Genomic DNA, 21025 nt, shown 5'->3' with positions numbered 1-21025 from the left:
AGTTCTAACCGAGATCAGAAAGTTATTGTACTGTAAAGTAAAGCAGCTTTGTGAAAAAATCCACTGGAAAAACACACTATAAATTTGGACTTGACTTTGAAATAGGGCTGAAGTTTTTGTGGGAAGCATCTAATTGTGATTTCTGTGAACTATAGTCCATTAATGCTTAGATAAATATATTATAGTGCACTGTTTATGTCTGAATGCTGAATATAAAGTACCAGATTGTGATTTAGATTTGTTTGTTACTGTTTGATTTTTATAATTGTTCACTCGAGTTAAAATTGCACCATTTTAAACTCTGATTTTAATATAAACACAATAATTCATACTTTCAAAGCTGAGTGTTTAAAGAGCGCTGGACCCGTGTTTATGTGAGAGCACAAAGATGAAGTTAAACTCACAACGAGCGCGGAGAAATAAGAGCACTGAGTAAAAACGGAGAAGAAAGAGAACAGAGTGAAAACAGCTAAAAACCAGAGCTTCTGCTCCTCGCTCCTCACTGCTGTGCGCTCGGGGTCGGGGTGAACAGCGAGCGGCTCATTATCATTTAAAGGAACAGGTGCTGAAAGCAGGCGTTCTGAACAGGGGCTGTTTACACAGGGGGAGAACACTGCTGTGGGGCTCGTGGAGTTTGGACCAAAGCGGGTCATAGACGCTTCATTAAGAAACAGAACTGTGTTCCACTGTGGAGACGAGGGGGAGTATGGCACTTTTAAAGAGTGCTGGAATTAATTTGTTATGGATTTTACCAAAGTTAATGTAGATGCAGTGTGAAACATTTAGTCTGGTCTACTTTCTTTTCCCTCCTTTTAAACCTGATCACTTGCTCAGAAACCAGAGTTTACAAAAGAAACCCTTCCCACTTGATTACTCAACACCTCACTGAACAAAGGTTACTCCAGCTCCAGGAGAGACATGCACTTCAGCCCACAGCGGTGAGACAGAGCTCAGTTGGGGTTTCTGTGAAGGCTGGAGACGGGGCAGTAAGTATTTACTGAAGATGACTGACCTACGCTTACTGCTGTATCTCCTCTGTCTGGGGTCGGTGGAGGCTGGGAAGCTGCTGGTGATTCCAGCTGATGGCAGTCACTGGACTGGGATGAAGCCTTTAGTGGAGGAGCTGGGAAGGAGGGGGAATGAGGTGGTGGTTGTTATTCCTGAGGCGAGTCTGAGTATGGGGCCCTCAGAGCACACCACCACTCTTACGTACCCTGTTCCCTACACTACAGCTGACATACAAAAATTTGTATCATCCAGTTTGGACAGAATTATAAGTGAAGACCCATCTAAGAATCTGGGAGGATTTTGGATCCTCTTCCTGAGCCTGGAAGTGCTCAAGAACCACACTGTCAATAATGCAGAGAACCTTCTCTTCAACAAAGAGTTGATGAAGACTCTAAAGGACTGGGATTTTGACGCCATTCTCACAGACCCTTTTGAACCAAAAGGAGTGATTGTTGGGGAGTACCTTGATATCCCATCCATCTACCTCCATGTCAACCATCCTTGTAGCGCCCATTTCCTGACCAGCCAGTGTCCGAGTCCTCCTTCCTACATTCCTCATCGTTACACCTATTATTCCGACCGAATGAACTTCTGGCAGCGGACTCTGAACGCGTTAAGAGCGTTTGTGCAGCCGCTGGCCTGTAGACGTCTGTTTACCCAGGCGGACGAGATCGCCTCACGATTCCTCCAAAGAGAAACGTCCGTAATGGAGATCATGAGCCGCGCAGCTCTGTCACTGATGCGCTTCGACTTCGATTCTGAGTTCCCTCGACCGGTGATGCCCAACATGATCATGATCGGAGGATTTTCTGTAACTAAACCCAAAGCCTTGAGTGTGGTAAGCCTTGATATAAGATAACAGACTTCCATCTGTGTTACAAATTAAACCCTACTCTACTCTGTAGAGATCATTGGTGTTACCCAGTGGGGATGGGCAGTGTCCACATTTTTCATACCGCCTTTTTAAAAGTACAAACAGGGTACACAGTTTTACCAAGGAGTGGGGGTGGGGGGTGCACTGTTGGGCTGCGTGTGCCTCACATCTGTTAATGTGGGTCAAGTGAAGGGTATTTTGTCTGTTTTCCGTTTCATTCATCTCTCTCTTAACCCAAACTCAGCGCTAAACTCAGCTGTGGTTGGCTACTGGGCTTGTGTTATTAATAACTAACCAAGGGTCGATACTAGAGGACAACTAAAGGCAAGCAGATACACAGTAAAAAACCTATGAACATAACGCTCAGTCAGGTCTCCTTTACCTCGTGATTCCAAGGGAATCCTGGCAGTTGGATTTCCTGCACAAAATTGTGACGTAATGTGACATAACTGAAACCAGGGGTCCACTACAGACCCTAGAGTTCTACTTTCCAACCCTAACAGAACCCAACAGATCCATCTAATTACTGTCTTCCAGATGAGGGTAAATTGGAGTTGGACGTAAAGGAGGACGATTGGTGACCACAGCTACAGCTTCACACACTCACCCAGTCACTCACACACTCACACCTGCCTAAAGTTACACACACTCAACCAGTCACTCACACACTCACCCAGTCACTCACACACTCACACCTGCCGATAGTTACACACACTCAACCAGTCACTCACACAGTCACTCACACACTCACCCAGTCACTCACACCTGCCGATAGTTACACACACTCAACCAGTCACTCACACACTCACCCAGTCACTCACAGACTCACACCTGCCGATAGTTACACACACTCAACCAGTCACTCAAACACTCAACCAGTGACTCACACACTCACCCAATCACTCACACACTCACCTGTGGACAGTTTCACACACTCACACCTGTGGACAGTCTCACACACTCATGCAGTCACTCACACACTCACACCTGTGGACAGTCTCACACACTCACCCAGTCACTCACACACTCACACCTGTGGACAGTCTCACACATTCACCCAGTCACTCACACCTGTGGACAGTTTCACACACTCACCCAGTCACTCACACACACCTGTGGACAGTCTCACACACTCACCCAGTCACTCACATACTCACACCTGTGGACAGTTTCACACACTCACACCTGTGGACAGTTTCACACACTCACCCAGTCACTCACACCTGTGGACAGTCTCACACACGCACACCTGTGGACAGTTTCACACGCACACCTGTGGACAGTTTCACACACTCACCAAGTCACTCACACACTCACACCTGTGGACAGTCTCACACACTCACGCAGTCACTCACACACTCACACCTGTGGACAGTCTCACACACTCACCCAGTCACTCACACACTCACACCTGTGGACAGTTTCACACACTCACCCAGTCACTCACACCCACCCAGTCACTCACACACACACACACACACACCTGTGGACAGTTTCACACACTCACCCAGTCACTCACACCTGTGGACAGTCTCACACACTCACCCAGTCATGCACACACTCACCCAGTCACTCACACACACACACACCTGTGGACAGTCTCACACACCCACCCAGTCATTCACACACACGCACACACACTTTTAGACAGTCTCACACACTCACCCTGTCACACACCCAGTCACCCAGTCACTCACACACACCTGTGGACAGTCTCACACACTCACCCAGTCACTCACACACACCTGTGGACAGTCTCACACACTCACATCTGTGGACAGTTTCACACACTCACACCTGTGGACAGTTTCACACACTCACCCAGTCACTCACACACTCACACCTGTGGACAGTCTCACACACTCACCCAGTCATGCACACACTCACCCAGTCACTCACACACTCACACCTGTGGACAGTCTCACACACTCACCCAGTCATGCACACACACACACCCAGTCACTCACACACACACACCTTTAGACAGTCTCACACACTTACCCTGTCGCACACACAGTCACCCAGTCACTCACACACACATGTGGACAGTCTCACACACTCACCCAGTCACTCACACACACCTGTGGACAGTCTCACACACTCACACCTGTGGACAGTCTCACACACTCACACCTGTGGACAGTTTCACACACTCACCCAGTCACTCACAAATGTGGACAGTCACTCACACTCACACCTGTGGACAGTTTCACACACTCACCCAGTCACTCAGACACTCAATGTATCTTTTGATTCTGACTGACAGATATTTGTTGCTGTTTGCGTAGCTGTGTGCTGCTAATCTCACACAGGTGAAGGTACAGAGTATGAATCTGTTGCCAAGACATCCATTAATTAGAACTTTTCCTGCAAATCAGGGATTATTGTCTTATTCTGATCCATATTTATTGTCTTACACACTGTTGCTGTGTCTTTGGACTGTGGTTGAATTAGGGATTTTTTAATTTATTTATTTATTTTTACTTGAAGGTAAAGTATGTGAACTAAGAAGATCTCTGAAGAGTGACACACCCAGGGAGTGGAAGGTGTTTCTAGGAATGACCATTGATCAAGGGCTTATTTTAAACTATTATTATTCATGAACTAAACAACTTTGAACCATTTAAATGAGCAATACATGACTTTACTTCACATAATAAAACAGGGATTACACTGACACTCAGTGGCCTGGAAGCACAAGACACTTGAACTTAAACAATATAAACATGTCCACACCTGTGGGTGGGGCCGGCTCTATGGAACATACAACACTACTAGCTTATACTACTAGTTTATATATATATATATATATATATATTTTTTTTTTTTTAATACATGCCCAAATAAACACTGTAACACTGTGCAAAATGTAAACCTTGTATTTATTTAAAAACTGTATAAAGACAACAGCTCAATTACAGAAATTGAGAATTTAACTTGTTGTTTTTTTGAAATCTTTGGTGTTTACTTATTTATGTGGATGCAGTCATTGGCTGTTGCCCCACTGCTGTAGTGTTTCTTTTTGAGTGCTTTGCAATTCATCTGCATTGTTCTCAAAGCTCCTGTTACTTGGAAGCTGTCTCAAACCGATTTTACCCTTTCATTGTCTTTGTCTAAAGCTCATTTGCCTTCGTAAGTGTTTTTCTGTCGCAATGTGTTTGAAATACTGTTGATTACCATGGTGTCTGTTGAAGGTAAAGTGGAAATGGGTTCTTCTAGAGCAATTAATCCTGTACAGGGGCTAGTTGTTAAACTTTGTCCCCTTTTTGTCTTCTTTTCCTGTCTGTAACCTGGTTCAAAAACAGGAAAAGTCCTTCCCACTTGATTACCCAACAGCACTGTGCAAAGGTGCCTCTACTGCAGGATCTATATTGTGAACTTGATCCTGCTTGGGGACAGACCTGAAGACTGCTCTACACCTAGTGCTCTCTCTGTAAGAGTCTGAATAGCATTGGGTTTGTGATGGAGACGGCTGCTGTACACACACTGCTGGTGTATCTCCTCTGGCTGGGGTCGGTGGAGGCTGGGAAGCTGCTGGTGATTCCAGCTGATGGCAGTCACTGGACTGGGATGAAGCCTTTAGTGGAGGAGCTGGGAAGGAGGGGGAATGAGGTGGTGGTTGTTATCCCTGAGGCGAGTCTGAGTATGGGGCCCTCAGAGCACACCACCACTCTTACGTACCCTGTTCCCTACACTAAAGCCCAGCTTCAAGAACTTTTCTCTGACAACATGGATGCTATTGTTAGCACAGACACTTCTACGGATTTGGCCAGGTTTGTGAATTGTTTCGTGAGTCTGCACTTGTTAAAGACCTTCACAGTGAAAAATGCAGAGAGCCTGCTGTTCAATCAGGATCTGATGAAGACTCTGAAGGACTGGGACTTTGACGCTATCTTCACAGACCCCTTTGAGCCTGTGGGAGCCATAGTTGGGGAATACCTCAACATCCCGTCCATTTATATTCAAGTTAACAATTTCTGTGGTGCTGATTTCATGGTCAGCCAGATTCCAAGTCCAGTATCTTATGTCCCACAGAAGTTTACCCAGTTTACTGATCACATGAGCTTCTGGCAGAGGAGTGTGAACATGGTGAGAGCTTTTCTGCAGCCCGTGGCCTGTAGAGTTCTGTTTAGCCAGGCAGATGATATCGCCACTCGATTTCTCCAAAGAAAAACGTCCATGGTGGAGATCATGAGCCGTGCATCTCTCTGGTTGATGCGATTCGACTTTGCCTTTGAGTTTCCTCGACCTCTGATGCCCAACATGGTCATGATCGGAGGACTGTCTTACAGTAAAACTAACCCTTTGCCACAGGTAAGCCGTGCTGTTTACAGTCTATCTCACTTTTCACAGTTGTCAGGACTCTGAGGTCCTCAAATAGAGATCGGATTGCAGTTCATTCCTAGAGCTTTGAAATAAAAGAGGGAGTATCACAGTAAGTGTTCAGGTTTCAAATATCTCAGCCGCGTTATCAACAGCAACAACATTTTGATAGATTTTAACTGGGATATTTAGATTCTAAAGAGGCAAACAGACACTGCTGTGGACATTACCACAACCACAACTGACTGACAGTTTTATATTCAGCCCTCGGAATTAAAGCCAGATCTTGGTTCACAGTCTTGGACATTCACATGTAGACAATAACAGGTCAGAAACATTGCCGTACCAAAACTCTATGGCACATGGATTTGGAATTACTGACATGGTGCTGTTTTCAGGCTGAAATGCAGTGATGTCATTGAACATAATTTCTGAATGTGTAAAGCAAAAAAAGTTTTAAAACCTAGCATGTTCCCCCCAGACTTGTCTTCTTACTTTAGCAATTCAAGTCAAGTTTATGTCAGCTGGTGGTCATCTTATCAATTATTCTGACCAAAATAACTGCACTGTTGCTATACATAAAGCTGGACTAGCTTCACCAGTGAGAATGTGGACCCCATAGCTAGCTCTATATTACAGCATCATTCCTGGGAAATTATTTGATTTCTGATTGAAGACTTGATGCAAAGAAAAAAAGGTGATGTTCTGGTCAGTCTTACCAAGCTGCCAATTTCCAAGTTTGGGAGCAATGCACTGCTGCTTGGACAGCACATTTTTAATGTGGATGTCAAAGAATATCTATGAAGCTGATGTACCTTCACCATGTCAGTTATCATGCTTTTTTTTCAAATATGTAACTTTCCTGACACAGTGACTTTAAAATAATAACATGGTGTAAACTTATGATTTTTTAAAAAGTTTCTCTTGCCAGCTGGGAATGCATGCTAGTCTGACTAACCTCAGTAATCAGAAAGCTTAATTAGCTTCACTTGCTAGCAGCTGCAACCATTAGCTATGAGTTTAAACTTGTCATTCATTTAGGAATCCTTTACTGAGGCTTTGATTTAATTTAGGGCCGGCATGGTGGTGCTGCAGGCTGTCGCACAGCTCCAGGGTCCTGGGTTGTGGGTTCGAGTCCAGAAGACTGTCTGTGAGGAGTGTGGTGTGTTCTCCCTGTGCCCACATGGGTTTCCTCCGGGTGACTGTCTGTGAGGAGTGTGGTGTGTTTTCTCTGTGTCTGCGTGGGTTTCCTCCGGGTGACTGTCTGTGAGGAGTGTGGTGTGTTCTCTCTGTGTCCACGTGGGTTTCCTTCAGGTGACTGTCTGTGAGGAGTGTGGTGTGTTCTCTCTGTGTCCACGTGGGTTTCCTCCAGGTGCTCCAGTTTCCTCACACGCTCCAAAAACACACGTTGGTAGGTGGATTGGTGACTCAAAAGTGTCCATAGGTGTGAGTGTGTGAGTGAATAAAGGCAATGGTATGAACTGGTCATCAGACCAGGCTAAGACATTTTTTAACATATTAACATTTTAGTAAATGAGGTCTCCCATGATTTGTACAATATGTTGCAATAAACTAAATATGTTCCTGGATGTTCCTGACAACATCTGGTAACACACTGTGAAAAATCAGCTTTAATCCCAATTCTAAACCTAACTGTAACTCTAGCACTAGCTAAACTCAAAACGATTACAAACAGCAATGTGTTGTACTTGTGTGATGCTAATGCTAAAGCTAACATATAAGAGTGATGTTTTTGTGGCTCTTCAGAGAGTTTGAGTGTACTCAGTGTAACAGCGCCACCATCACATCACAATCACATCACACACACATACACACACATGGAGGAGAGAGTGTCTCCTGTTGTTTATTGGAGACTTCTCCCTGAGTCACTGAATGCTCCCGGTGTGTTCAGCATGACGCAGTATAACCTCACTCCCCTCTCACTGTTGTTTTTGGAGTAAGAGTCATCTTTATCTGTTCCTCTTTATCACAGCCGTGAAGAGGCTCACGCACATCTCTTCAGCTCACTGTGACTGTGCTGAACTTTACTCAGACCTCTGTGTACAGGGTGAGCTCTATTGATTTTCTGAGGGAGGGTTAAGTGACCAAGTGACCATAGTTTGAGGCTGGTACAGAGCAGGGGGACCATGTTTCCTGGTTGGTACAGTTATGGGGACCATAGTTTGAGGTTGGTACAGAGCAGGAGACCTTTGTTTGTACTTGACAAAGAGCTGGGGACCATAGTTTGAGGTAGATACTGAGATGGAGGGCCATGGGTTTGAGGTTGCTATAGAGCAGGGGACCATGGGTTTGAGGTTGGTACAGAGCAGGGGAACCACGGGTTTGAGGTTGGTACAGAGCAGGGGAACCACGGGTTTGAGGTTGGTATAAAGCAGGGGGACCACAGGTTTGAGGTTGGTATAAAGCAGGGGGACCACGGGTTTGAGGTTGTTATAGAGCAGGGGACCATAGGTTTGAGGTTGGTACAGAGCAGGAGACTTTTCTTTGTGCTTGACAAAGAGCTGGGGACCATAGTTTGAGGTAGATACTGAGATGGAGGGCCATGGGGTTGAGGTTGTTATAGAGCAGGGGACCATGGGTTTGAGGTTGGTACAGAGCAGGGGAACCACGGGTTTGAGGTTGGTACAGAGCAGGGGAACCACGGGTTTGAGGTTGGTATAAAGCAGGGGGACCACGGGTTTGAGGTTGGTATAAAGCAGGGGGACCACGGGTTTGAGGTTGTTATAGAGCAGGGGACCATAGGTTTGAGGTTGGTACAGAGCAGGAGACTTTTCTTTGTGCTTGACAAAGAGCTGGGGACCATAGTTTGAGGTAGATACTGAGTGGAGGACCATGGGTTTGAGGTTGGTACAGAGCAGGGGGACCATGGGTCTGAAGTTGTTATAGAGCAGGGGACCATTGGCCTGAGGTTAGTACAGAGTAGGGGAACCATGGGTTTGAGGTTTTTATAGAGCTGGGGACCATAGTTTGAGGTAGATACTGAGTGGAGGACCATGGGTTTGAGGTTGGTACAGAGCAGGGAGACCATGGGTTTGAGGTTGTTATAGAGCAGGAGACCATGGGTCTGAGGTAAGTACAGAGCAGGAAACCACTGGTTTGAGGTTGTTAAAGAGCAGGGGACCATAGGTTTGAGGTTGTTATAGAGCAGGGGGACCATGGGCTTGAGGTTGGTCCAAAGCAGGAAGACCATGAGTTTGAGGTTGTAATAGAGCAGGAAGACCATGAGTTTGAGGTTTTTATAGTGCAGGGGGACCATGGGTTTGAGGTTGTTATAGAGCAGGGGACCATGGGTCTGAGGTTAGTACAGAGCAGGGGAACCATGGGTTTGAGGTTGTTATAGAGCAGGGGGACAATAGGTTTGAGGTTGTTATAGAGCAGGGGGATCATGGGTTTGAGGTTGTTATAGAGCAGGGGGACCATGGGTTTGAGGTTGTTATAGGGCAGGGGGACCATGGGTTTGAGGTTGTTATAGAGCAGGGGGATCATGGGTTTGAAGTTGTTATAGAGCAGGGGGACCATGGGTTTGAGGTTGTTATAGAGCAGGGGGACCATGGGTTTGAGGTTGTTATAGGGCAGGGGGACCATGGGTTTGAGGTTGTTATAGAGCAGGGGACCATAGGTTTGAGGTTGTTATAGAGCAGGGGGACCATGGGTCTGAGGTTAGTACAGAGCAGGGGAACCATGGGTTTGAGGTTGTTATAGAGCAGGGAACCATAGGTTTGAGGTTGTTATAGAGCAGGGGGAACATGGGTTTGAGGTTGTTATAGAGCAGGGGGACCATGGGTTTGAGGTTGTTATAGAGCAGGGGACCATAGGTTTGAGGTTGGTACAGAGCAAAGGAGGACTTTTTGAGGTTTGTTTAATCCTGAACTACATCACTCGAGTCCTGACAGTTCAAAGAGTTAAAGCCTCTCACCTACCCTCTGTACTTTGAACCCTTGTTTATTGCGCCCTTATTTCACCCTGGCTGGAACCTATAAAAAATAGTGGTCAGGTCATTTAAGCTCAGTCAGCTCACGTCTTTCTAAGATTGCTCTTCATAGACAGAACAGAATGGTTCAAATGCAGGGTGTTGGGGCTCTGGGGCTGCTGGCCCTGGTGTGCTGCTGCTTTTTAGGGATGGTGCGAGGGGGGAAGATTGTGGTCATGCCTGTGGATGGCAGCCACTGGCTCAGTATGAAGATCCTGGTGGAGGAATTATCTCAGAAAGGACATGAGATGCTGGTTCTGGTGCCTGAGGCTAACTTCCATATCAAGAATGGAAGCTACACCACCCAAACGTTCACGGTGCCCTACACACAAGCTGATCTGGATGGTATAATAGATGACTTCAAGGAGGGAGCGATGAAGCCTCAGAAGTTGTTTGACGTTGTGGAAAACTTCAACAGGCTCACCAGATTCACAGACATGCAGGTGAAAAGCTGTGAGAATCTTCTCTATGACGAGCCTCTGATGAAGAACCTGAAGGAACAAGGCTTCGATCTCATGCTTACTGACCCTTTCCTGCCTTGCGGTCCCATCTTAGCGGACGTCTTCTCGATTCCAGCCGTTTATTTCTTGCGTGGTTTGCCTTGTGGTCTTGACCTGGAAGCTGCCCAATGCCCCTCTCCTCCTTCTTACATCCCCCGCTTATTTACGGGCAACACAGATGCCATGACCTTCCTTCAGAGGGTCAAGAACATGCTCATGATTGGCTTTGAGTCATACATTTGTCAGCGACTTTACAGGAGTTCTGAGGAACTGACCAGGAGGTACCTTAAGAGGGACATAAGCTATAAACAAGTCCTTGGAAATGGTGATATTTTTCTGATGAGGTTCGACTACACCTTTGAGTACCCTAGACCTCTAATGCCCAACATAGTGACAATCGGGGGCATCAACTGTGCCAAGAAGAAGCCCCTTCCCAAGGTGAGTAGGGCTGAGCTATGTCTGCATCTTTGATTAACATTAAAGACAGCTACAGGAAAATGGATTATTTTACACATTTGTTATATTAGTTATTAAACCAATTTGGCTCTAGAATGGTTTTACAAATATAATACAAACAATAACACACATAATCCCTTTCTTATCTGGATGACTGTGCCCATTTTAACACCAGCGTGAGCAATGTGTGTCTCAACACTAGTTTGATTCTGGTAGGTGTCTGGAGTTGTTTGGTCTTAATGTGGCATTCCTTGATGCAGAAGGACAATGAACATGGGCCTCTCACATTAGATCTCACTGCTCCAATGCCCAAAGCTGGCCCACACTTGGCCTTCAGCATGGTGACTTTAGGTTCATGCACAGTAGCTTCAGAGCAACAACAGTTTGTACGGACTGATTGAATGGGTGAACATTCGAATAGCTTTATACAGACATTTATTTGTGTGTCTTCAAATATACAATGCATCATGTGCACATTAACATACATCTGGAGCCCACCAATCCACACACTGTAAAACTAGACCCCAGTCAGTTTGCTGTGTGCTGCCCAAACCAGAAAACAATGGGATAAAACAAGCTGTTCTGATTCTGCTCCGCTTCTGACGTCAAGTGCAGAGACTTTAGAATGGCCCCGCCCCCTCGTCTGAGTCTGTCCAATCACAGCGCTGGACCCGTGTTTATGTGAGAGCGCAAAGATGAGGTTAAACTCAGCAAAACAGACACAACGAGCGCGGAGAAATAAGAGCACTGAGTAAAAACGGAGAAGAAAGAGAACAGAGTGAAAACGGTTAAAAACCAGAGCTTCTGCTCCTCGCTCCTCACTGCTGTGCGCTCGGGGTCGGGGTGAACAGCGAGCGGCTCATTATCATTTAAAGGAACAGGTGCTGAAAGTGGGCATTCTGAACAGGGCTGTTTACACGGGGGAGAACACTGCTGTGGGGCTCGTGGGGTTTGGACCAAAGCAGGTCACAGACGTTTCATTAAGAAACAGAACTGTGTTCTACAGACAAGGGGGAATATGGCAGAAAGTATCTTATGACCAAAAAAAGTGAACTGACAGAGGGCAGCTCTGCTGATGTTGCATCACCGTTTCATGTTGAAACTTGATCACAGTCACATTAGAATGAAGTGAAATTTATTTGTGCATTTGTCTTTAGCTCACTTTCTCCTATGAGCTATGGAATATTAAATATTTATGTCATACATTAATAACATGTATATGAATGTGAATGCGTTGATTTTGAAGCATGTTTAAATGTGCTTTAAGTATAATGTAAATCATTTTAAATTAATCTGGCCATATTTTCACTGCAAACCTGTTTTTCCCCACCCTTTCCCCACTGCAAGACGATGACAGTATTATTTGTGCCATAGCACCATCTACTTACTGTCTTTGTGCTAGACTCACTTTTTGCATTATCTTAAGAATGAATCTAGATATATGTGTCTCAGCTCACTTCAGTGGCCCAGGGTCATCACTTGAAATTTATGAATAATTGAAGGACTAAGGTTTGACAAGGCAGGGTGGTCTGGGGGTATGCCCCAAAGGAGAATTGTTATGACCCCAAAAATATCTACATAATTAAACTGGCATATAATAAAAAAACATATGACTATTTGCATAAAGTGACATTGCAATGACCCACCATACGCCACATGTTATATTACTATTTTAGGGATAAATCTGGTCGTTCCATGTAGCCCTAATGCAGATGCTGAAATTTGGACTCAGTTTGGTGCAGATTTAGCCCAATAATTTTCTTTACCACATTCCAAACAGGTTTAGATGCATTAGTCAAGGCAAACTCCAGTGGCCAAGGTGGCGAACCACAACAACACACACAGCCCATACATCCCAGAGTGCAGTTTTCTGAACAGGATTTCTCAGGCCCAGAATGCCTTTGTGCTGATGTTGTTGCTAAAATAAGTATTTTAAATTATTTTCTTTAAATTGTACAGTTTATTTGACTTAGTAATGTTCACATACTCTATTAGTAAGTGTTCGCAAAATAAACCATTTTAATAAGTTACTAATGTCCACCATATCGTTAACCACCAGGTTAACACCTAGCCAGCTGGTTTAAATCAGTATTAATGACTGAGTGAACCCTGGTAAACTTGTCTTTTAACATCTTTTAACTCACCAGACTGCGAAGACCCACCCACAGAGAAACCTCATAGGTCTACTTAGCATGAAAGACCAATCAGGAATGTGTCTCGCTTGCTGCACTGTTTGATCAGTCTGTAAAGGGTGTCATACCCATAAAAGGAGTTCCAAAGCTAACCTGGATAATAGAAATTAATGGGATTTTTTTAAAATGACTGCTTCAGTGTCTTGTAAAAAAAAGATCAAATATACTCTGTTTCCCCTGGCTGTCACAGGAGGTCAGTCAGTGGTGGAAATATGAATAATGCTGCATGCTAACAAGCTAACACACATCTGAGATATGGCTGAAACCGTTTTAGACTTTCACTACAGTTTGATGTCATATCAGTGCACACAAGTGTTAGCATGACCCCAGTGATATGCAGGGAAAAAAAAAAAAACTCAAGGCTTCAATACTTTTAAGATTTGGGAAAGTGAGAGTGGGCTTTTTTCCCAGACCAAGCACTGCACAACTGTGGATAGATTAGTAAACCAGCTTAGGTTTATCACAGATTTTATCCAACACAGAAAACAATGCTAGTCATGAAAGAGAGCGAACTAATCCTGAATATAATAGAAAAGTATACAATGATTTGCCCTTTCCCCTACTTTAAACACTCTAAACATAGATGTGTTAAATTACCAGAATCCTGCCAAATTCCCAAGACACACAAGCTTATGGGGTTAAAATCTCTCCATATTGAGGCTGTGGACTTTGGACCATTGTCTGATTACACCACTGTTCATGGGTGTGCTTGTATAACAGCTTGTGGGGTGTGTGAACTGAGATCAGAGAGCTCCAGCCATTCTGAGCGAGCCCTCCCCTGTGGCCTGTGGTGCTGTCAAAATTATTTCCTGAAAGGGGAAAGCTAGGAATGCAGAGTGTGTGGGCTATGAGGCTGATGGCCTTGTTTTCCTTCTGCTCTTTATGGACGGTGCGAGGTGGGAAAATAGTGGTCATGCCTGTGGACGGCAGCCACTGGCTCAGTATGAGGCTTCTGGTGGAGGAGTTGTCTCGAAAGGGCCATGAGATGGTGGTTCTGGTGCCTGAGGCTAACCATCTGATCGGCAATGCTGGGAAGTACACCACTCGAACTTTCAAGGTGCCCTACACCAAGGCTGACCTGGACGCCAATATTGACAAGTTTAAGCAAGGGACTTTGGAGACTCCCCAGCTGTCGAACATATTTAAAAACATGGAAAACCTTATGGGATTCACAGAGATGCAAGTCAAAGGCTGCAAAAGTCTTCTGTACGACAAGCCTCTGATGAAGAGTCTGAAGGAAGAAGGCTTTGATCTTGTGCTGACTGACCCGTTCCTGCCTTGCGGTCCGATCATAGCTGACGTCTTCTCAATTCCTACCGTCTATTTCTTGCGTGGAATGCCCTGTGGACTGGACATGACAGCAGCTCAGTGCCCAACGCCTCCTTCTTATGTTCCACGCTTGTTTACAGGTAACACAGATGTCATGACCTTCCCTCAGAGAGTCAAGAACATGCTCATGATTGGCTTCGAGAGTGTGCTTTGCTGGTATATTTATGCCAGCTTTGACCAGCTGACTCACACTTATCTGAAGAAGGACATTACCTTTACACAGCTTCTTGGTGACGGTGCCATTTGGCTGGTGAGGTATGACTTCACCTTTGAGTACCCTAGACCCATGATGCCCAACATGGTGACAATCGGTGGCATCAACTGCGGTGAGAATAAGCCCCTGCCCGAGGTGAGTAGAGCTTAGGGACATCTGATTCTCATAGACTGGAGAGAAATGCAGCACCAGGGTTAATTCCAACCATTGTACACTCCCACACTCTGGACTTTACAGGACTTGTTGACATCTGGAATTAAGTCCTTGGTTTTCTCTGGTCAGATCTGATCACTGAGACTCACTGTGAGATCTAGTCTCTCAGACTACCTTTAAATGCGTTCAAGAACTGCCTAGAGGGAGTGGGGGTTGTCTTGAAGCAACACTTGGTAAAAAGGTACTTCCACAAAGGGACAATTACAAACTAGCCATAGAAGCTACAATGCAAGACAAGCACAAAAAAAATGCATGCAATTTCATATACACACTCTGTCAGAGCACAGCTGCCAGCATCCTGAGACTGTGACCGGGTCATTGCTCTCTGGTTAACAGCTGTCTGTGTAAGCCACAAATGAAACTGTGTGGTGTCGTAGTTCCTCTCTTCTATTACTACTGAAGTGACAGTTCCTCCTGGAATTGGCATTATTTTGATATTTTATGGACGTGCGCGTGATCTTCCCTCAGTTGTAGAGCTCAGCCTCTTTGTGTGTGTGTCTGTTTGTGTGTGTGTTGAGGGGTGGAGGGTGTGTGTATGTGTGTGAAGCGGGAATGTCATTTGAAACAGTCACTGTGACTTGCAGTTGGCTCTGAGCTGCTTACCTTATCTTTTCTGCAATCAGACTGAACACTAAAGCTCAACAGTCCATATGTGTTTAAAAGAGCCCCCCCCCCTCTCTCTCTCTCTCTTTCTCTCTCTCATGCAACTATACAGCGGTAGTGGAACCTGATATAGTTCTATTCACTGACCGTACTTGAGAGAGACGCAGAGAAAAGGAAATGAGAGAAAACCACTGAAAGGAAAGCAAGAGTGGCAGTGTGTGTGTGTGTGTGTGTGCGTGTGGCAAGGAAGTGAGAGAGAAACCAAACTTCCTTTATTGCCACTGTCACTCCTTTACTTACACATGCAAATTCTCTCTCTCTCTCTCTCTCTCTCTCGCATACTATCTCTTTTCCTTCTGTCTCTCTCTTACTGGTGATTCTGCTCTTCTGTGTTTAGTGGGTGCTGTGGTGCTTGACCTGTCAAGGCCACTCTAGGCAGAACATGCAGAACTTGAAGATTGTGTTTGTGTGTGTTTCAGGAGCTGGAGGAGTTTGTGAACGGTTCTGGAGAGGACGGGTTTGTGGTTTTCACTCTGGGCTCCATGGTATCTGAGCTTCCTGAAGTTAAAGCCAAAGAGTTCTTCAAGGCCTTCAGTCAGATCCCCCAGAGGGTGAGAACGTTTAGTACAGAACCATCTGATACAGAGCCACCAGGTACACAACTATGTGATACAGAAACATTCTTTACAGGTCCCTCAGAGGCTGTGGAAGACTTTACAGAAGAATTAATTACACACTGTTCAGAGAATGGGAGTAGATTTTACACAGAACAATAAAACACTGAAGGTTTTGAGAACTTTACGTTAAAGATAAAATAATAAACATACTACTCATTTCTCACAGAACCAAATGTATCAGTCATCAACAGGCAGATCCCTCAGAGAGTGAGAAAACTGTTATTATACAATAATCACCAAATAATAGTGAAGATCATTCAACATTTAATAGAACCTTACACTAAGAAAACATCTAGATATGAATGGAGGGTTCAGGAAAAGAGAAGGAGCAATAGATATCATCACATATGTACATTGAATTATGGAAGAGGCAATGAAATACAAGACAGGAGTCATCAGGAGCAGAGCCTTTGACAATGCTGACCACTTTAAATTATGCAATGTCCTTAGGAAGATGGACCTACCTCAGTAATCTCCCTGTTCAAATGAGGAATCTCTACACTAATCAACAACCCACCGTCATGTTTGAAAATGGACAAACAAAGGGCAGAGACAAGGCTGCATTCTGTCACCACACCTGTTTAATCCATACACTGAACATATAATGACAAAGGCAGCAAAGTTGATGCAGGATTCAAGATTAACTGAAGAAACATCAATAAAACTTGATGAAGGTAAAAGAGGAAGACAAGCAACAAGACAGGGCGGATATGATCAGAGAAATAATGACTGAGCGATTACAAAGCCTGAAGGCTCAAACAGTAAACATGGTGTTCTGGAGAAACACTGTCCACGTGGTCATAAATAAACTCTAACAGAGCCCTTTAACAGAACCCATTATTACATCAGTGATAAACAGGTCACAAATACACAAGTGTAATGTGTAATAAAATAAATAATGACGCTGAAGTTGGCTTCCTATTGGCCAGCTTGATGCTGTAACTTTCCATTCCATCGTAAATGGTTCAGCTGGTACCTTTTGGAACCATGGTGGACCTTTTCAAAGGACACATAATTTGAGAATACAAATCCTGTTACACGTTCTCCACTCTGTGGCAGTGGAAGTATTTAGCATAACATTTATATTTTATTTTTCCAGACAAATGTGTCCTGAACTTACGTTTCCTTTCATGAACATAGCTGTTATAAAGCATGATTCAAAAACTCTGCTCCACTTTTTGAGAGCAGCAATGTTCAGACTTGTAAATCATACATAACTAAAAGAGAGGATCTTGGCATGAACACACACCAGCAGGGTTTCATGTACATGTGATTTCCAAAAGCAGTCGAAGGATTCGCGATTCAAGAGTTTATTCCCGTATACACAGAGAAAAAGGCTGTTACACACTATAATAAAACTCTGACTCTGCACTGCCTCCTGGTCAAAAAATACTAACCAACTGCGCTAACAATCACTGCTCAGAGCAGTACCGTGCAGAGACATCTGTCATAGTGTGCACCATTCTGAGACCTCATAATTGACCACTGAGAAATCCCACCCTTTCACTAACATTGATGCTCTCTGATCTCCAGGTGGTGTGGAGATTCACTGGAGCCGTTCCCAAAGATGCCCCAAAGAATGTCAAACTGATGAAGTGGCTTCCGCAGAACGATCTCCTGGGTTAGTCTCACCTTATTCAACACCAGAGTCTGGACGGTGTATCAGAGGAAAAGTGATTACTGATCGATGAGAAAGTTTTGTTGGAATAGTCTTTATATTTTGCAGGGTGTAATATGTTTGAGTACCTCTGGGTCCAGTTGATTTGCAGACTGGGTTTGTCCTTAATTGATTTTTCAAGTCTGAGCATATGTTTCAAGACCTCCACCCTGAAGACCACCTGAGACAAGGCTACAATGAAGCTTACGTTTGGTCACCAAGATTTTTAGTTTTTGACCTAAAGAGAAACGTGTTGTGATCTGTGGTACATTTTGAAGAGGTTCCTCATTATTTAATTGTATCAGGACCTACCAGTAATTACAGACTGTAGAGACAACCACAGGTAAGAAATCATCACAGCTGTGAACGAATGTAGATTCATGCTGGTCACACTGTGTCTTTCTTTATTTGATGTTGTTGTAACAGCTCACCCCAAGGCGAAGGCGTTCATCACACACGGAGGAACACACGGTATCTATGAAGGCATCTGTAACGGCGTTCCCATGGTGATGATTCCTCTGTTTGGAGATCAGGGAGATAATGTCCAGCGAATGGTGGCTCGAGGTGTCGCAGAAACTGTAAACATCTTCGACATCACTTCAGAGAAACTGCTGGTGGCCCTCAGAAAGGTCATCAACGACAAAAGGTGCAGAAACACAGCTGTAACTTACTAATTTAGCCTCAATATAATTACTACTTACTCATTTATTTACTACAAAATCGGCACTTTCCAGAGTATTACCCTCATACGGGAGATTCTACTGGTCTCAGGGGTAATTTCCATGTTGTTGTACTGGTTTGTGGGGGTAGTTTCTTGGGTGTTGTACTGGTTTGTGGGGGTAATTTCTGCTGGCCATTTGAAAGGGCATTTTTCTTCCACGTATTTGAAAGGTGGTTTTTTCATATCCACAGCTATAAAGAGAGGATGTCGAAGCTGTCAGCGATCCACAAGGATCGTCCGGTGGACCCCCTGGACCTGGCCGTGTTCTGGACTGAGTTTGTGATGAGACACAAAGGAGCGGACCACCTTCGCCCTGCTGCCCATGAACTGAACTGGGTCCAGTACCACTGCCTGGACGTTGTGGCCTTCCTCCTGTTCATCCTCATCACCATAATCTTTCTGACCTTCAAGAGCTGTGCGTTCTGCTTCAGCAAGTGTTTCAGAGCGACTCAGAAGAAGAAGAAGGAGTGAGAGATGATTAGGGAATTTGATTTTTAGTTTTTTATACAAAACCAGCCCAAGGATTTACAGCAAATCCTTGCTGTAAATGTCCAGTTTTTATTTATATTCATATTCACAGTTCATTTTTACAGTTTCTCCTAAAAAAAATTAAAGGAATAAGCACATTGAGAAAATTTAAGGTAAGAGTTTGAGCCATCGATGTACCCGCCTTTACAGATATAAATGCTGAACACACTTGAGGCATTCTTTCTGTAAAGGAAAAAACACATATTGTTTGGAAAGTCGTTTCCAACACTGTTGCAGAACTTCCCAGAAGTTTTTGAAGTTTATCCCAATCCAGCTCAGTTGGTTTCATCTAGAAACGGTCTGCCATTTACTTCTTGTCTTACATGGTCATTCCGCCTGCAGGCATGCGTTGTGTCTTGCTTTCAAATGAACCCCTGGTCAAGTAGGCAAGACATTTCTTTTAAAATAAACAGGAATGGCACTGGGACATGCTCTGGGTCCAGTACCTCAGCCCAAGTCTCTGACTCTGCCTCAGAAAACAGAACCCACACCATGACGCATCCTCCACCATGTTTCACGGTTTTCATTAAGTCAGTAAAAGCTGGAATAACAGGGTGTTGTAAAGTTTTGACTGGTCATGTACAATGTGGGATTACTCTGTATTTTAGTGTTGTATAAGATCTGACTGCAGTATGGCACTCGAACACTTGAACTTGTTCCTCTACCTCACTCTACAGCCTGCACAGGGCCTGCATTGGGTTTCCTTTATAAGAACTGAATTTAAGATTTAGTTTTATATCTAATATAATCTTTAATGCATTAATGATGATTTTAAATGGCCCTGTGGAAAAGATGAGCTCATCCCACTTTGTTTTTAAATTAGATTTAAACTCTGTACCGGGGATAAAAAGAAGGAATGAGACTAATGTGTTTCCTTGTGCCACAGAGAGTCTGTAAATTTAGTTTTGTGTGAGGTTTTAATTTTGGGGAATTTATCTGGCCATTGATTTGAATGTTGCTACACCATTTTAATTCATACCATTTTACTGTTTTTAGTGATTATGTGTGAATAAGTGAGTGTTTTAAGAGAATGTCTTTCAGAACCATTTCACAGTGAAGGTCAGTTCTGAATGTTCTCTGTTCATGGTGCAGATATAAAATGCATCTTTCTCACCTCTGTGATTCTTTGTGTTATAAGACCTGAATCTTGTTCCTGAGGTTAGGGTTAGGGTTAGGGCTAGGGTCGTCATAAACAATGTTTATGCTTCACAGAGAGCTTCCCCCACATGAGGGCGGCAGTATTTAATACCTGCCCGAAGTCAGCTGCTACCTCTTCTCATGCACTTTTTCCTCCCTATCTCTCTCTTTGCTCAGGGGAGCAGCTCATGGCTCAGTCATGTGAGAACATCCTAATCTTTACTAACCTTGCATTGCTCTTCCTTCGTAGACCCTTAGATTAGTTAGTAGAGCATGCCTCACCCTTATCAATCCACACCCCCAAACTTTTTCCCAGTCTTCCTGTAGATTTAGGTAGTAGTGGTAGGACACATATACACTGTGTACTGACTTTAATAAAGTGGAACTCTCTTGATTAACTACCCTGGTGTCAGTGTCTCTTGACCTCCCTGGATTTGGCTACAAAGGACGGAGGGCAGAGGGTAACTTAGAGGATTTTAATCTTGCGGGTCTTGGTCGATTTGAACTAAATTCTAAAAAGGTTCAGGATAGAAAGTCTGAAACATCCAGGCCACTAGGGGTCAGTATAATGGCTAAACACAGCATGTAGAGGACTCATTTGA

At 44.3% G+C, this 21025-nt stretch overlaps 2 protein-coding genes across 3 annotated transcripts; both read left to right on the top strand.

Annotated features, from left to right (window-relative positions):
* Positions 1-917: 917 nt before the first annotated feature.
* LOC136710678 (UDP-glucuronosyltransferase 1A1-like) lies at positions 918-2872 on the top strand (the record flags this gene model as incomplete). The annotated part of the gene is made up of 2 exons (XM_066686421.1): positions 918-1846; positions 2852-2872. Coding segments are annotated over exons 1-2 (864 nt in total), but the record flags the coding sequence as incomplete, so codon positions are not given.
* A 7378-nt stretch (positions 2873-10250) lies between these two features.
* On the top strand, positions 10251-20824 carry ugt1ab (UDP glucuronosyltransferase 1 family a, b). 2 transcript variants are annotated; one of them, XM_066686417.1, is made up of 5 exons: positions 10251-11134; positions 16183-16314; positions 17914-18001; positions 18464-18683; positions 18950-20824. In XM_066686417.1, the coding sequence occupies exons 1-5, from the start codon at positions 10280-10282 to the stop codon at positions 19227-19229; spliced, it is 1575 nt and encodes a 524-aa protein (XP_066542514.1). In that variant the 5' UTR covers positions 10251-10279; the 3' UTR covers positions 19230-20824. The 2 variants fall into 2 exon arrangements, with proteins under 2 accessions (XP_066542514.1, XP_066542515.1); XM_066686418.1 differs by lacking the exon at positions 10251-11134 and adding an exon at positions 13758-15022.
* The last annotated feature ends 201 nt before the right edge of the window (positions 20825-21025 follow it).

This window comes from Hoplias malabaricus, chromosome 12 (assembly GCF_029633855.1).
Source record: "Hoplias malabaricus isolate fHopMal1 chromosome 12, fHopMal1.hap1, whole genome shotgun sequence".
NCBI classification, from domain to species: domain Eukaryota; kingdom Metazoa; phylum Chordata; class Actinopteri; order Characiformes; family Erythrinidae; genus Hoplias; species Hoplias malabaricus.
The sequence above is the reverse complement of the archived record's forward strand: the minus strand, read 5'-3'. Positions and strand labels throughout refer to the sequence as shown.

Coding starts and splice junctions, on each gene's coding strand:
- ugt1ab (XM_066686417.1), top strand. CDS start 10,280: ATGGTTCAAATGCAGGGTGTTGGGGCTCTGGGGCTGCTGGCCCTGGTG. Junction 11,135..16,182: donor AGAAGAAGCCCCTTCCCAAG/GTGAGTAGGGCT, acceptor TGTGTGTTTCAG/GAGCTGGAGGAGTTTGTGAA. Junction 18,684..18,949: donor AAGGTCATCAACGACAAAAG/GTGCAGAAACAC, acceptor TCATATCCACAG/CTATAAAGAGAGGATGTCGA.